This window comes from Bacillus rossius, chromosome 12, assembly GCF_032445375.1.
Source record: "Bacillus rossius redtenbacheri isolate Brsri chromosome 12, Brsri_v3, whole genome shotgun sequence".
Classification (NCBI taxonomy): Eukaryota; Metazoa; Arthropoda; class Insecta; order Phasmatodea; family Bacillidae; genus Bacillus; species Bacillus rossius.
In genome coordinates this window covers 9,744,269-9,762,355 of record NC_086339.1, presented here as the reverse complement: position 1 = coordinate 9,762,355, position 18,087 = coordinate 9,744,269, and the positions used below count along the sequence as shown (strand labels likewise).

Below are 18,087 nucleotides of genomic sequence, written 5' to 3'. Positions count from 1 at the left end.
TGTATTCGCCAGGAAAGATACAGTTTTGTGATAGCCACATATCTGAACACAAATTTCACTCGAGTAGATTTTTTTGGCGCGTCCAACGACTGTGGAATTACAAGTTATGACATCAACTGATCGACGATTCATTCGTTGGGCTTATAAATACTCCCACAAATATTTTCATAAAAACTAGTATCTTTGACTAAAGGTCAAGGTTATCGTTAGGTACTTTCGCGAACAATTTGTTATTGTAGGCAAAAAGGCGTGTCGATATTGTAAATGCATACGTACTATGCTATTTTACTAGTTATCTAGAATAGGTTGCAAATCATAATTACGTCAAACATAATCTACGGCTAGGTAATGCTAACACTAGATTCGTCATCTGACGTTTCACTGGTTACAGGGTCATCACAGGCGGCACGGTTGGTCCTTAGAAGATCCATCATCTTCTGATCATGGGCATAGTATGCCAGGTGATACGGAGTCTGAAGCATATAGTTGATGGCTCCACCAATGGCACTAGACTCTCGACATAACCACTCAGCTAATTCATAGTTTTTTTTCATAACAGCGATATGAAGAAGAGAATTGCCAGTTTTCTGTTCTCGTGCGTTAATGTCAGCACCCATCTTAACAAGATGTGAAATTTTCTTAGCGGCATCTTCTTTAATGAAAAGCCACTCCTCCATAAGATCATAAATACTGCCTATGTGACAATGCGATTGTAAGTAGTTACTGCTTTCTTCCTTTGTTTTCACGCACGTCATTAGAGAATGAGAAATACAGTGTCCCATTGTAATTCGATTTCGCGTATCGAGCACTGCTGTCTATGGACAACCGGCAGTACATGAAAACCGATAGTAACTAACTGACTATCGCCCCCGTTTATTGCTATTGGTATCTTTACAAATTCCATACATCTAAATCTCTCAATAGCTTGATTTATTTTTCATATTCATAGATTTGTAGACCTGCTAAGATCTTGCGTGTTATTGAAATGTACACGTCATGCAATAACGATAAGTATCCTAAGTCATTCCTGGACTGACTAATTGCCTACTAGCCAAATTATCGCGACAAAATTCTGTTACCTTGGCAGCAAAAGAAATCTCCGGTGTACAATAGTCCTAAGTTCTCTAGATAAACAAACATTACATAAACGTTACATAAGACATAATCCGCTATCGTCTTATTTATCTACAAACTCATAAAAGCCCTTATTGTGCCAAGGCCGCGAGATCATGCCGAGTTGTTACGTAAAATATTCCATCGGCAGTCACAAGAATATTTATAACTTTGTTTGCGCGCGATAACATGAAAGGTGTTGAGATAGGTCGAATAATTGGCACTTGTTTTGCTAAATCGATGAATTCTATTCTCATTCAACACGTGACAGAGTAAATAATGGTTTATGACAACGAGTTTTACAAATATTTATTTAATTCCCACGTGCTTTTCAATTTCTCGGATGCGTCAGTAACAAGGATAAACATCGTTAGCTACGCAGTATTTTTGTTCAGGCCGTTACTCTCTTGGCCTTGAGTATGGTCAGGGTTACAGAGCACGGTGTTATTATTTGTTCAACGACCGTTGTATCCTATAAGTAAGGAGTTTGTTTATTCCGTTGTTTGCTGTTCTTACTTCACAAATCAATGCAATAAGTCTAAATAATATCGTACTTTGATGCGAGCAAATGTGTGTTTAGTCTAGTCTATAATTGACGTTTATGATTTCAATTGAGCTCGTTTACGCTAATTCCATTGCATCACGGAGCAATTTATGTAGGTATATAAACGTGTACTAGTTTCTTTTTGCAGTAGCGTTTATTCGCGCGATTAGTTAATTATCACATGCGTCAACACACGTTTCGGTACATTATTTTTTACGACATGTTATTAATTTTTTATGAGAAAGAGTCAATTTGTATGTAAATATGTAAGTATTTTGTTACATCGTAGGTCAAGCTAATATCTTTATTAGTGTTGTAACAAAGCATTAATTTGATAAGACAATGAAAAACATCCTATTTAAACTTATCAGTACAAGAAATTTGGTTTGTTTGTTTTTTTTTCCTTATTATTATTGCTTAATACGCTTTAATTATTCATGAAGACTGCGGATCACCATAATCCTAATTTTAGGTATGCAGTTTAGGCATGATATGTTTTTAACACTTAATTTGAAAAGATAAAGAAACATATCAATCACTGAAGTTGCGATTGTAAACAGTGTCAGGTAGGCGTGAAAATTCCTGTCACGTTCTGGCAATGTGATCTAATAATATCTGTGCGTGAATTTGTTCGCGGGAGGGTATAAAGAGCCAGCATTTTGACTGTAACGCTCATACATCCGGGTACCGTCACAAAGCCTAGTCAAGTATTCAAAATGTTCGATCAGTACACGATTGTTATGCACAAAAAATTAGAACTTGTTTATATGGTTCCAAATCAGTGGCCTGCACGCGCGGAACCGCTTCTAATGAATCTAGTGGAGAAGATAATTGAGAAGTTTGATTTTTCAAGTCCTATCGTGCGGATTAATGATATTTCTACGCGATTAATTCGTTATAGCCCCCCGGCTGGAGTTTATTATGTTTTTGAAAGAATCGCGAAAAAGTGAGTACTTTTGCAAACCATTCAAGCTTGAAACTGACGTAAATCAGTGTTAATAAATTGTTTGCTTGCTTTTGATTTCAGAGAAATTATTGGTGCTTATGCTTATGATATCGTAGTGCCAGAAGATGGAAAAGCTATACTGTTCGAAATTACCAGCGGAAGTACTTTAAGTCCTGCTACATGGTCTCCTCCTCCTCTTCAACGCACTTCAACACATGTCGATCAAATATACCGTTATCTCTCTTTCCCAAAGTTGCGGTGAGTCTTTATCTCCCAGTATTTGGTTCTGATAGTATTTGGCTATATTTAATGGGTTCAAAAATAATTTTCATTTGCAGGAGGAGAATCTCATCAATTAAAAATAGCAACAAGGATACTGCGAATCAGTGTCGTTTGTGGCGTAAGCGGTACGTTAATTATTGTCACATGGTTAGAGCGATGCTATAAATGTGTTATGTGTTAGTAATGATAACATTCTTTTACAGAGTGTATCAAGAGCGCAAACATAATTGCTGGGATAAAATGCGATACAAACGCGCATCTAGGTAGCTGTGGAGCGTAAAACAATGTGAGTTTATAACGTGACTCCGATAAGAATGTCCTATAAATGCTAAAGGTGCTTAAGCTAGTCTGTTGCTTACATACCTTAAAATTGTATTTTTTTTAAGTTATCTTTTTGGTTACAGGTACCGGTTACGCTATGATGTCATACTATTAGTTTGGTCGTTGCCGTGACCTTCACTTTCAATTTTGTATCATGAATTTAATTCGTCTGCCATATAAAGACTATGATGTACGTTGTATCCAAATCAATTGGCAGTAGCTTTCAATTACGCGTTGAGGACATAATAGGCTACACGGCACCTAAATGGCCAATTATGGCATAGGCAAGTTTTCGATAATTCTGCGGTGTCGCAAAACAACAAATGGAGGTTAATTACCGTCCTGAGTGAAGGGCGTTACATTTTCGATGACCTTTTGTATGACAATACAGCTCATTAGCAAATTAAAAAAAAAAAACCGTGCCAGATTTGATTTTTTGGTGCCGCGTAGTACGGAATATTTCATGCTTTATAATGTTTAGCGTATGATGTTTATCATAAGTTATCACGTATCTTAAACGTTAGCAAGTAAATAAATAAACATTGAATGTTACTCGTTGTTACTTTTTATTTTATGATGTGAAAGACCCTAGAATTTCGAAGCAAGCAATCATTAGTCAACGAAGAGTCATCACACGCACCATGTTGTAAATGTGTATGACTAGTACAATACGTGTTCTGAAGATAGCTACGTTTTTAGAGATATTCTTGCTTTTAATCAGTCATTGAAAACAAGCTCTTCAAAATGAATATCATCGAATTCTCAAATGAAACAGCAGTGCATTATAAACATTAAATTTTTATTTACACAATTCTTATAAGATACCAGATCTTTCATGAGTAGTTACAAACAAATCTTTGTATTTGTGTACTCTCTTGCATCAAATCCTTTAAATTAAGTTTGACTTGTTAATACAACCGTATGATGTGAACAAATTATACCTTTATGTATACGTCACAAATTGATTACAAAGCTGAGGAAAAACGCTTATCTCTAAACACCTATGACAAAAATACTGAAAACATTAATAGCGATGATGATAATGATCATCACATATTAATGAAGTACATTATTGGTGATGATGATGACCATGAGGATGACGATGACTACAACTATGACAATGACGATGATGATGACGATGACGATGATGATTAGTATATTGATGAAATACAATGATGGTAATGATGATGAAGCGACAATATTCAAGATGATATGTACGACAAATATTAGATTAAAAATGATGTTCACATTATTAGCGAATCTTACTTATCACATTCTTGCTATCACATAAAATTTATCAATACGTATCACTCTCCACATCACACTCATCACAAGTAGAGCAAGGTCCGTCGTCAGAAAGTAATTGTTCTGAGTCACATTCTGAACAGGTGGAGTCGTCATCCTGAATTACGGAAGTTGAGATCAGCGGTATCTTCAGCAGAGCATAAAAATTGATGTCAGGTTCTTTATTAAAGTCATTTGATTTTTTGAACCATACATAATCGTTAAACTCTAATGACTCTGCTTTCACGCCGTTGTAGACACCAAATGCACTTGTTGATCGTGGGATCTTTTGAATTGTGATAAGATAAAGTAACTCCGTTCTCAGGGTTGCCTCCGGCAATACCTGCCATTCTTGGGGAACAATGATTTTAAGAATCATTGAGGTTTTTTGTCCTGAAATTATGACATACATTAGGACACAATAATAAAGTAGTTTACGCTGTAAAACTTGAAAACATAAGATAAAAAGTTGAAGCATGCATACTCACTTGAGTTTTCAGGCAGAAGCAATCTGCGATTCAAATACATTGGTCGGAAATAGAACGATCGATATGTATTGTAGTTACGTCATGTAGCCACGTCCGTGAACCGTGGCGGCGTGCCGTCTAATACGAAAACAGTAGGGAAATGAGATGTAGCATTGTTGTTTGTCTTTCACAAAAATTTTCGTTTTTTAAGCCTTGCTTATAAGATAAGAGTAATGCATTTACAGATATGTTTACTTACAGGTGCTCAACAACATATCTAAAAATAATCAGACAAGCAACTGATATTGTCTATTTACTTCATAACAATGCATGAAACATGTATGGAAAAGATATAGATAGTTCCGAAGCTTATGAAACATAGGTATGCTTGACGTCACCTCTAACGCCTTAACGCTCGTTAAAGATGCTGCTTTATGTGATCCCTACTGTACGTATTGAGGGTTTTGAATGCGTAATCAAACAATAAGTTTCCATAGACATTCAAAACAGGCACTAAAACTCTCAATTCTAATTCGTCAGTTGAATTTAGCGTAAGTGGATATCCTCGTAACGTAAACGAGTGTATCTTGTCGACTATAGCGAGCAAGCAACTTCAGAAAGCTATGTTACGAGCGTAGGAGTAGTATTACTATGAGTACCCTTCAATGAATTTCAGCTCTACTTAAAGAATATTGACAGGACCGTAGTAGGAAAATTGTCTTCATGTTTAAGTTCTGTAAACTCTGATATTCTTATGATACATTTTTACGGTGCATGTAATAGCAAAGACGGGAATTTGAAGGCCAAGCGCAAGACGGTAAGTGGTATTGAATAACAAACAACGTTAACCTTTTAGATCGAACATGGTTTATATCATTGCTTAGAAATAATAGCAAACGATATATTAGCTGACAGGAGCGTGTGATTATACCAACAATAATAGCCGTTAAATAAGGTCACATGAGACGTTGCGTTGCGTCGTAACTAATTAGGTCATTGTACTTATTCGGCGTTTTCAACTTATGTGCGCACATACGGTGAAAAATAGCCGTAAGTGATGTTTTTTTCAGGTAACGATGAACAGCCAGTTGGATTAGAAAAATGCGCGAGAAACCGCAAATATGAGTACCCGATGTGGGTACCCGATGTGGCCTCGAAGTCATTGTAGATTGAAGGCTAAAATGATACCAAAATAGTTTTGGTACAGCAACTGAATAGTAAATCGAAACAAAAACCACATTTTTTTCTTAAGTTTCTACATTGCAACGCTTGCTAGATGCTGTTTTATACTGCCCATATTATTTGCCTGTGTTCATGCAGTAAGTTTCTCATGAAACATAGTTTTTTGACTTTTACATTTATACACCCCGTTTCACAGTTACTATTTCGTAAAGCGCAAGAAGACTCCTTAATTCCAGAGGGCCGGGCCCCCCTGACCCCCCTCCTCTAGGGCTCTACGGGCTCTACGCCAATGCCTTCTACCAAGAGTCGTTGTTACCCTCACACTTTACCCGCCAACAGTTTATTCTATTTTTTTTTTTATAATTTGTTTAATTTCCTTCTTCTCGCATCATTGACAGCAAGTGCTTGAGGAGATGTAATGTGGTGGTGTGGTGGTGTGGTGGGCTCGCAGCGGCTCGACATCCGCGGCCGCGTGAAGGTGCTGCACGGCCAGAACCGCAAGACGGAGGAGCCGCCCCTGGCGCTGTTCGCCCTGTGCACGCCCTTCGGCCCGCCCTCGCTGCTGGAGATCCCGCACAAGGAGGTCATGTTCAAGAGCAAGCACAAGCTCGACCTGGCGCTCGTGTCCATGGACCAGAGGTGCGTGTCGCTGCTCCTCTCCTCTCTTTCTCTCCCTCTCCCCTCCTACTCTCTCTTTCTCTCTTCCTCCTCTCCTCCTTCTCTCCGCCTCTCCTACTCTCCACCTCTCCTACTCTCCGCCTCTCCTCCTCCTCTCCTTTCTTCCTCTCCTCCTCTCCGCCTCTCCTCCCCTCCGCCTCTTCTACTCTCCACCTCTCCTCCTCTCCACATCTCCTCTCCTCTTCTCCTCCTCTCCGCCTCTTATACTCTCCGCCACTCCACCTCTCCTCCTCTCCTACTCTCCACCACTCCTCTCCGCCTCTTCATCTTTCCTCCTCTCCTCTCCTACTTTCCTCTTCTCCTCTACTCCGCCTCTCCTCCTCTCCATCTCTCCTCCTCTCCATCTCTCCTCCTCTCCTCCTCTCCTCCTCTCCTTCTCTCCTCCTCTCCTCCTCCCCTAGGTTCTCAAGCTCAAAGCTGGGTTTGAACCGTGCGTGAGAGATCACGTGCATCTCGTGCCCACCTGGGTTTATTGACCAGTCATGGCAGCACTTGGGCCATAGCTGACACCCCGTTGGTTCGTCCCTAGCAATACATAGATACTGTGCCCCAGGTTAAACCATGCACAGCTATGTTAGATATTTTGTACTTTTATCGCACCAAACCACGGGCGCACCTGCTAGGAAGGATGAGTAGACACTTTCCGCCATCCCTAGCCTCAAATGCTCATGGCAGGGATCTGATCCCTTCTGTCCCCTTAAAATAAATTGATTTTATTTTAAAAATAATTAAAAGGTGCAGCAGATAATTTTTAAAATTTCAAATGTTATCAATATGTTACAATGGAGGTACAATATGGAGGTCATACAACCGTCGTAACAGATAGGCATGTCCTTCCACACGCGACGTCGTGTCCAGAGAGATGCGCGGAGACTGAAGGAGCGTGCGCACGTGTTGCAGGGGCAAGATGCTGCTGGGATACTCAGACGCCGAGCTCGCCAACCTGGGCGGCTACGACCTCGTGCACTACGACGACCTGGCGTACGTCGCCAGCGCGCACCAGGAGTGTGAGTATACCTACATCTACAGGCCGCGCAACGTGGGTGCGGACCCGGGGGGCGGGGCGTGGGGCGTGGCGAAGGGCGTGGCGTGGCCCCCACCGCCGGGCGCGACCAGTGAGCGCGTTTGGGCCGGCGGGAGGGGCTGGCTCACAGCTGTCCGTCACTTTCCCTTCCAAGTTGTCAGGGCATGTACACACATCTCTCATTCTCTTTCACTTTCTTTCTCTGTTTTCCTCCTTCCCTTTCTAATCACCGTCTGTTAGCCATATTGCAATGCCATTTCATATTTATGGTTAACTATACCTACAACTTCACTTGTAGCCAGTCATGCTTAGGTTTCAGTGTCAAAATTGAATTAAGTGTCTCCTCCCAGTACAAGATTTTGCTGCTTGTTTGCTTGCTATTCTTGCTTCATTTAAAAGTAAAGAAATCATAAGAAGTGAAATTTTATTTCCATCCAGGATCATAATGCATTTAAACATATAATTTCAAAAATAAGATTAATATTGTTAAGTTTTATCTAGCTCAGTCCAATAATAAACGTTGATAGTGATGGTAGGATTAAAAAAAAAAAAAAATTGAGGTTATCAAGCCAAAGTTATTTGATGGAGAATTTTAAATCCGTGTTTGATCCAACATTATCCCTCAAACGTTATTGTCAAGTGTAGCTGGGGACGAACATGTGCTAGCAGTGGCGGATCCAAGGGGGGGCACCAGGGGCAAGTGCCCCCCCCCCTTCCCGAAAAACCAGTTGTCTGCTACATTAATATTGCCGACAAAAATGATTGTTTCTGAAACCAATAAAATAGTTTAATATAATTAATGAATTTCTTGTAGAGTCGTAAAATCTGGTGGTTGGATGTTATGTGTAGTGTGAGTGGATTAAATACAAATTCAGTAATTTTAAGACATTTTTTTTTCTCTGGCTACTCTGAAATCCTCCGAGGTGAACCTCTGGATCCGCCACTGTGTGCTGGCACGTTTGGACGGTACTCTGAAGGGGCCAGGGCCAGCGAGGGTCGCGGAGGGGCAGACGGGAAGGTGGGTGTCTGCCCGCAGTGCTGAAGACGGGCGCCTCGGGCATGATCGCCTACCGATACCAGACGAAGGAGGGCCAGTGGCAGTGGCTGCAGACGAGCTCGCGCCTCGTCTACAAGAACTCCAAGCCGGACTTTGTCATCAGCACGCACCGCCCGCTCATGTGAGTGCACCCCCCCCCCCCTCCCTCCTACCCTGATGTTGAGTTGGTTCAAGTGTTGGAGCAACTTAAATTATTTTTTTTCAAATAAAAAAAATGTTGATATTTGGCTAGATAATTTAACTGATGAAGAGATGGCTTTAGTATTTAAGTAAGTTTTATATATTATTATAACATTGTACTTGTACTTTACATACTAATTTTTATTGAATTACATTTTAATTTATTAATGTAACAATGTTATAATTAATACTTTTTTTGTTTATATATTATATTGAATTTTCAATAAATTGCTCTTTTTTAACTTGCATCTTTATAAAACTAAACTAAGGTTTCTTAGGTTATATTTCATATATTTATTTCTCAGTTATTATACATTTTTATAAATGTTTACATTTGTCAAAATACCGCATGTAATTTGGAAGTGACTAGATGCACTCACATACAAGCTTTCCTTTCGTGAGTGCTAAATTTCCTGGTTAATTAATTAACAAATTGTAAAAATTGGGAGGGGGGAGGAATTATTAATATTACTCCTTGCCGGGTGGGGCATGCTCGCCACCCTGCAGTGAGGCGCCTGGCTTGTGCTGGTGACCGGTGACGTGTCGCAGGGAGGAGGAGGGCCGGGATCTGCTCGGCAAGCGCACCATGGACTTCAAGGTCAGCTACCTGGACGCCGGCCTCACCAACAGCTACTTCGCCGACTCGGAGCCGCTGCTGGGGGCGGCCGGCTCGCCCGGGCCCGCCGCCTCCAGCGCGCCGGCCCCGCAGCGCGTCAACCGCCGCTACAAGACGCAGCTGCGCGACTTCCTGTCCACGTGCCGCACCAAGCGCAAGCTGGCCGCCGCCTCCGCGCACGCGCCGCCTCCCCCGCCCCCGGCCATCGACTACATGGCGGCCGGCGACTCGTCGACGGCGACGGCGGCGGCTGCCGCGGTGGCGGCGGCCTACTCCAACCTCAACACCATGTACACGGCGCCGTACGGCTCGGGCGCCTCGCAGCAGGCCGACTACTCGCTGTCGCACTCGGCGGGCTCCTTCCACCAGGGCCTGTACGCGTCGCCGCTCGACAACCGCTTCCTCGCGTCCTCCGAGACCCTGTTCCACCAGTACCGGCCGCTCGGCTCCTACTACCCCGACTACCACGCCGCGCCCTACGTGGGCAACGGCTTCCTGGACGTGTCGCCGCGCTACGAGCCGCAGCTGGCCGTCAAGGAAGACAAGCTGTACCCCTGCCAGCAGCTCTCCGCGTCGCCGGGCCGCGCGCGGCCGTCAACCCCGCTCGAGTCCTCCAACTCGGCCGCCTCGTCGCCCAAGGCGGAGCTGCCCCTGCACTGCGACGCGCCGCGCCAGACCGTGCTGATGTGGAGCAGCGCCGGCGGCGGGGCCGGCCACCAGTCGCCGCCGCCGCCAGCCCCCGCCGCCGCCGCCGTGCACAACGGCTCGTACCAGCCCGCCAAGAAGTACGGCGCCGACCCGCTCAAGTCGCTGGCCGACATGCACCTGCCGCAGGGCGAGGGGGCGTGCAAGTGGAGCTCCCCGCCCGCCAGCCCCAAGCCCTACCCGCCCCCGCCCCCGCCCCCGCACCAGGCAGCCGTGTACGGCGAGGCGGGCGGCGGCGAGGTATGGCCCGTCCACCAGTACCACCAGTACTATCCCTACACCGCACCGTACCACCACCACCACCACGCACCCCAGTGAGTCTGCGCCGTCACTAGCTGTGGTCACTGGCGCCCGCGGCGCGCTAACCTCGCCGTCGGCCCCCGCTCGCTGCATCACGCCCGCAGTGCTGGCCGCGAGTTGCTATTACACCCGGGAGGAACAACCCAAACTATCTTTCCCTTCTTGTATCGTTTTGAAAGGCAGCACGAAGTAATTTGCCATTTGATCAAAAGCAGCATAGAGATAGGTAACATTCATGTCCCATAGTGGTTGCTGATTGTTTATAATTAAAATTATATCTCAGATACAAACAAGAACGTACCAGCACTACACAGCTGTCAACATATGCACGTGCTTCCTGATAAATACAGCACATGATTAACGCTCAAAGATACACGTAAATGATTCGAGCCCCGAAAGTCCAGGCGAAGTTCCAGTCTGCTTGGTTTGTCATTCTGCTAGGGAAACAGACCCGTGTTCAGCCACATCCAGACGTGGATGTGCGGCGAGCAAATGAGCACACCTCCGACGCGCCCTGGGTCAGAGCCACCAACTGTTGCCACGGCGAGGCCGGCAGCGCGCTGCGGGTGGACTGGATATAGCACTCACTAGCGGCAGGTGTCGCCACAATAACGGCATTTCCACGTGTCGTTCTTTTGTTCCGGTAACTTAAAGCTCATCATCATCATCCAAACGAGCAGGCGACAATTTTCTCCTGTCGCACCTCATCAACAGTTATATTCCTAGGCGCCGCCGTTAGGCATACGAGGCCGCCGTGAGAATTAATTTCCCCAGTAGGTCTTAAAATGAAACCTGAAAACGCCGTGATTGTGGGCGACACCTCATCTTGGCTGTTTCGTGCAGACGGGTCCACAGCTCGGAAGCAAAGTCACTTTGTTGCCACGTCACAACCCGAGTACCTCAACACGATAATGGAGTACCTTTGCCATTCGTGGTTGTAAGAGACGAAGCTTATTAAAACATGAAGTAGCTTGTCTTCTGGGTTGTAGCCGCGTCCAATATATCTATTCAACTTGAACGCGGCTACAACCCAGAAGCCAAGCTAATTCAGACAATGGCCGCGAAAGCCTGCGGTCTTTATTAACTTATTAGAACATGTCTGAAGGCCACGTCCACATCAAATTCTAAGCATTTTTAAGCGTATACTTAATTACAGATTAACAAGAGCAAGGAGTCTCATGCTTGTCTACAGCTTGGTTGCTTGCCGACCCACGGCGACAGTAACAGCTGAGTATCTGGGGGACCAGCGTATGTCACCTAAATTGGCATATATATATATATATATAATCAAAAAATATTTATTATAGTAGCTTTAAAAATAAAATGTGAACAACACTAGGCTGTACACCAAACATGAGCATGCTTAGACATTACGTTGCAAAGAGGATGCAATGAATTCTGCCTGCAAAAACCGTGTTAACTGGTAATTTTAAGACTCCTTATTACATCACTAAATTTGTGAGAAATGTATGCTTCTTGCTTTCAAAAACCAACAACAGCTTTATGATGCGAATCTGAAATTGGTAAACTCTCACATGTTTTATTCCACCAACATATGTCACTGCCATTCTGAGAAGCCACTTGTAAGAGACAGGAAGTGTTCAACCTATCTCGGATACTAAATTCTATTTTGCACTATAGCAATTTTTGTAGTTTTTGTATCACATATCAGAAATGTGTCTGAGACTGTTTTGTGACAAGCATAAAGAATGTAAATATTAATTGTGAACTAGCATTTGAATTGCACTGTGCTTTGCTTCCCCGCTGTGGTAGACGCCTACGACAAAACAGCTGAGCGCATTATTGGAATGAACTGTCTTTTTTATAATTGGTATCTATTTGAATACACGTGTTGAATAAACTGCTTAACAATCTTGAGAAATTAATTTACCTTGGTAACATACTGAGTATGTAACAAGAGGCAACATTGCAAGTTTTGGAAAGATGTTAGATGGATATGTTTTCCCAGAGATGAGCACACTTTGACTTCAAATTAACATTAACTTACCTCTTTTTCTGCTTCGTGACTTTGTGAGACTGTGAGACACAACTGAACAATCAGCAGGCACAGAGACCAGGAACGCTGATTGCGATGTCGAAAGTCCGAGGTTTGACTCTTGCCTTTGTCGGAGACTTTTTGAATTGGACGTAATCCTCCCCTGGGTTTTGGTTATGGGAAGGGGCATGCATTTTTCGCGAAAAGATCTGAACGCCTATTAGACTGCAACAAGGTATACCAGCACCTGTGGTTTTTTCCTTGTGATTGGCGGCCGTCTGCAAGAGAAGTCACTGACTTATTTGACTGAGCCAATCAGTACGCGTTTGCTTCCTCATTGAATCACTGTGATTGGTGTTATTACAATCGATATGTACCTGGGAGAAACTCGCCCAATCTCGAAACACAGACGGTGCTATAGTGTTTTAACTTTCATCTAGTCTCAGAATCTTTTCGCGAAATCTGCATGCCCCTAATTATGGGGGTTTGTTTTCCGTTCACGACAGGAAGCAACGATAAACCCCAACCAACTCACTTGGTCGAGAAAACCTCAGATGCACTATGGTTCCCTGGAGTCAATTCCGGGCAACATGATCCATGCGCAGTTTCGCACAATAGCATAGTAAACACAATTATATCCTTTTAAAAGCCCGCAGTTGACTGCCATGATTCCACTACTACAAATCACTAGAGACTGTAAAATTCGCGGATTCATTTTGCGATAGGACAGAGTCCAAATACTTTTGACATTATTTTGCTTCAGTGATTGGGCCACAGTTTATCTGAAGGACTCTGGGCCAATGAAAAATCTTTAACAGAATAATTAGCGAATCACGATCATTCCAGTCAACCAGTCAGCAGATGTAATTTGCACGAGTGCATAGAGGATCATGGAGTCTATCCTTTAGGGATTTGAAATCGCGAATTTTACAGGTCTCTACAAATCACAAAATACAAAAGTACAATTTGACCAAATAAAACACAGTATAAATATCGAAGTATCTCTTGCACATGCCTTAAAAAAAAGCTTTTCTACTGGTGTTAGAAAGGAAGTTATAATTGCAGACAGTAGTGAAGTAAAGGTTTAAACTAAAGTACATGCCACCGAGCCATATCCGAGGTCTTGTTTCGCAGGCATCAACCCGTGTGTACAAATGGATACCACTACGCATGTCAATACGTAGATGCATGATGATGTTGGTAAAGCCTTTGTTTTTTTGCCCATAATGCAACTAACACCACGCTGAGTATTCTGATCATTACCAAAAAAAAAAAAAATCTGCATGAATATGTGCCAAGATTACAACTTGCGACAGCCCAGAAACATTTTCAGTGATCGGCGTTCATCCGAGTGTCAGGTGTGAAACGGAAAAAAAAAAAAAGCAATGCATTGGAAGGGGGATGAAGGCAGGTACATGATGTAGCACTTTGTCACAGGATTGTGCTTGAGAAGATAAACATTAGAATTTTTTTATTTAGGGATATTTATAAAAGATAAATTTCTCGAATATTAGGAAATACGTATATTTTTATATTTATGTATTATTTTTACTTTTTTATATTTCATATTATTTATTTAGGTTTTATTTTTTATATTTTTGTAAACAGTTTGGTAATCTTACTGTTGGTGGTACTGTACAGCTTCAAAAGCAAACAGAGTAAATTTTATAGCCGACCCAGCTGCTGCAGTTACATTGCATTGTCTGGAAGTTTCAACTTTACTCGACTGCTGTCACTACGTTGTTGTTGTGTTGGTCAGTCTGTGCACTGATGCAGTGATGATTATGGCTGGCGGAGCGAGAGTCCAGGTCTGGACCTTTAGTCTCCCCCCCCCCCCTCCCTTGGCAGACGTGTGCAGGGGTAATTCAGAGGGATGGGGGGAGGGGGCCTTGTTGAGTTTCTAAATCATTCTTAATTCAAGAGTTTACCCTGATAGTACATCGAATTTACAAGTCTATTGCTGATAAAGTTCATAGGAAACCTTAGAAATTCGGCAAAACACTAAGGCACATTTACAGTTATGGCCACTGAAATGCTCAGTTTTATTTTTTTTAATTTTGGGGTTGGAAAATAATTGTAAATTAAAAATGGAGTGGAGGCTGCGACAAAATTATTTGCCCCCAGGCCCTTAGTTCCTCTGGACCAGTAGTTCCCCAAACGTGTTCCGCGGAACCCTGAGGTTCCGTGGCAGGGTCACAGGACGAATGTCATATAAAACAGGCACAACTAATGTCAAATAACTTTCTTTGAAGGAGTTTGTGTTCTGCCAAAAGCCTAGTAGTAAGAGAAAACTTAGGGTTCGCGTGATGATATTAACTCACACGTTTAGATTTACAATGTAAAATGGGATGGTTAAAAATCAGTATTTCTTTTAGGTACTTTTTTCCACCGCAGAAAAATAAGTTTCCTTTCAGATGAAAGACTAAAAGCTCAAGAGGTCGCGAGATCGATAGAAAACAAGCCTGTGTGTGCTGCTGCGGGGTGAGTTAGTGTCGTGATAGTGCAGGGTGGTGGTGATAACAGGGGGTTGTTACGGAAGTGTGTGATCAGGGCTGGTCGCAGTAGGAGCTGGTACGACGACGACGCTACACGAAGGAGCCAGAGCCAAGCGCAGCTGGTGCACGGAGACCCAGGTCTGCTAGGTGATGGTAGTGAGTCCGGATGATGGTAACTGCACGGTGAACGCATACAGGCGGTAATAAAAGGCAGTGGGTAGGGAGTTTTTTTTTTTTTTTTTTGTGAGTGGTGTGGAAAGACAGGTTGAGAGGATATTTCGTTGGATCAATGTACTGATGACACTGAGTGATAGTGATGGTGCACGTCGAACAGTGACCACTCTGTGGGATCCTGAATGTTGCTCGGTGGTCATGATGGAAAACTGGTCTTGTAGTGACGGATGCTTCACTGGTCAGGATGTGTGACACAGTAAACGATGGTGCAGGCTGGATGGTTGTAGAGCAGGATGGGTAGTGACAATGCAGAGTGGGTAGTGTTGACAAGAGGGTGTTGCCAATAGTCACTGATAAAACAGTGCAGGTAGTGATACCTGTGTTCTCACAATACACGGCGCAAGGCAGGTAGCGATGGTGCAGGACAGGCAGTGACCGGCAGGTTAGACAGTGAGGCTGTATGTATTGTGGTTGCAGCAGCTCCGTCGGCAACACCGCCTACCCGCAGATAAACAGGACGGGAGTCCTCTGCTGTCCATCTCTGAGGTGACCAACACCCTCCTCAACAGCAGCCACGACTAACGGTGAGTGCCAGCGGCCACTTGCCACGGTCCGCACATCCGTGCCAATGACCACCTCGCGCCACTCGGCGATCCGCTCATATCTACAAGCTGCCACGTGTAGCTCTCACCACTATCCGCACGTCTGTGCCAGTAACAACCTGGGCCTATCACAGTGATCCGCTCATATCTACAAGCTGCCACGTGTAGCTCTCGTCACTATCCGCACATTGGTGCCAGTAACCACTTGGGCCTATCACAGTGATCCGCTCATATCTACAAGCTGCCACGTGTAGCTCTCGTCACTATCCGCACATTGGTGCCAGTAACCACCTGGGCCTATCACAATGGTTTACGTATATTTACAAGCTACCACGAGTAGCTCTCACGATTGTCCGCGTGTCTCAAAGAATGGACACTAACACTGCTCACCATGGTTATAAGGTCTGCGCCAGTTGCCACATTTGCCACCCTTCGTGAAATATGTGTGAGCCAGTGGTCACTCACATCACTCACAATGAACTGTGCATATCTACAAGGAGCCAATTGTAGCTCTCACCCTGGTCTGTAAGCCTCAGTCAGTGGTTACTCATGCCACTCACCAAGTTTATATGTTCCGAACCAGTGGTCACTCACACCACACAGAATGGTTCAAAGGCCATTCACACCACTCACGAAGGTTCAGTGGTTTGAGCCAGTGGTACTCACACCACAGATAATGGTCCAAAGGTTACTCAAACCATTCACTAAAGTTAAATGGTCTGAACCAGTGGTCACGTTTGCCAGTCACCATGGTTCGATGTTCTGAGCCAGCGTTCACTCATGCCACTCCCCACTTTTCAATGGTCTGAGCCAGTGGTCACTTAACATCACTCACCGTGGTTTTCAGTTCTGAACCAGTGGTCACTCACATCACTAAAAATGATCTGAGCCAATGGTCACTCACGCCATTCAAAAAATGTTTTCACATCGAGCCAGTAGCTCTTTGTGCAACATGTCAATGCCAGCAGCCATTTGAGCCAATCACTGCAGTCCGACAATTTTAATAAGTACTTGGTGGAAGAATGCCCTAGGAATGTAAGGGATCATCAAACATGAACCAAGAAGAACGAGGATACAAAGGAGGTTTGCAGAATAATCACTTCAGCAAAACGCACATTGTTGAGAACTGGATGGGAAGGTGAGACGCAAGCCAAGTTACCCTGTGGACTGGTAGGACAATCAACATCCGCATCACCTCACCATAGCGACAGGCAAGCAACAGGTAGCGGGTGGGCTGTCCAGACTGGCTTTAACTCCACACAACCAGGGACATTGTGTTTCGAGTCTGCGACTTCCAAAGACCAGCCATGTCTGTGGTGCCTGAGCCTAGTCTCCCCGACTCCCAACATTATTATTACTATATATTATATTTTAATGTTATTAAAAAAGTTTTATAAAAATTCCCGTACGAGATTTGAAACACGTCCCTTGATGTTAATTAGTGCACATTCCACCGCTGTGCTATGAACTTATTTGGAATTTAGAACCAAGGAGTATATGTATTATAATCATTGTAATGCCAGTTTTCTTAGGTATTTTAAAAATTTAGATATCTTTTTACTATTTTATATATTCCAGGGTAGTTTCACTTGGCACACCAATACGTTTGGTATGTACCCTAATGTTTACGGAAGTGATTATATATGGGTTTATGTTGCTACATGTGGGTCAGCCATCTTTGCGTCACATTTACGTTCATCGACTTCCGTTCCATTTTCACTAAATCACTCCTACCAACTGCCGTATACCGAGAACTAAGATGTTTACACGTCAACAATGCACTCTACAGTTGTTACCTTAAAATTATAGGAAATATATACATTTGTAAAATACATGTACAAATTATGTGATATAATGTTTTGGTTATTTTCTGGTTCTTGTACTTAGGTTTTTAATCTGGTTATTTGCATTACATAGTACATATTGCGATAGCCTTGGTTACTTCACCGAAAGTTCTGTACCTGCTTCCATGCATGCTGATGTAGCAGACCTCATGGACGTTTATATTATTAATCATTTGAAATTTTATCATTTCACACGGGTGTAAACAACAGACTTGCAAGTTTCGATGTGGTCAAATGTGGAACTATCTACCAGACATCAGACATGAAGGTTTACACA

At 43.4% G+C, this 18,087-nt stretch overlaps 1 protein-coding gene across 4 annotated transcripts in view; it reads left to right on the top strand.

Annotated features, from left to right (window-relative positions):
* The window catches only part of LOC134537501 (aryl hydrocarbon receptor), a 280,224-nt gene that overhangs the window by 258,446 nt on the left and 3,691 nt on the right, over positions 1-18,087 (top strand). For 2 of the 4 annotated variants that reach the window (XM_063377998.1, XM_063378001.1), the window contains 5 exons: positions 6,591-6,778; positions 7,718-7,824; positions 8,878-9,019; positions 9,628-10,713; positions 15,842-15,948. In XM_063377998.1, the coding sequence (XP_063234068.1) occupies positions 6,591-6,778; positions 7,718-7,824; positions 8,878-9,019; positions 9,628-10,713; positions 15,842-15,914 (1,596 nt within the window). In that variant the 3' untranslated portion in view covers positions 15,915-15,948. The remainder of the gene's footprint in view (positions 1-6,590; positions 6,779-7,717; positions 7,825-8,877; positions 9,020-9,627; positions 10,714-15,841; positions 15,949-18,087) is intronic. The other 2 variants (XM_063378000.1, XM_063377999.1) reach the window with 2 other exon arrangements.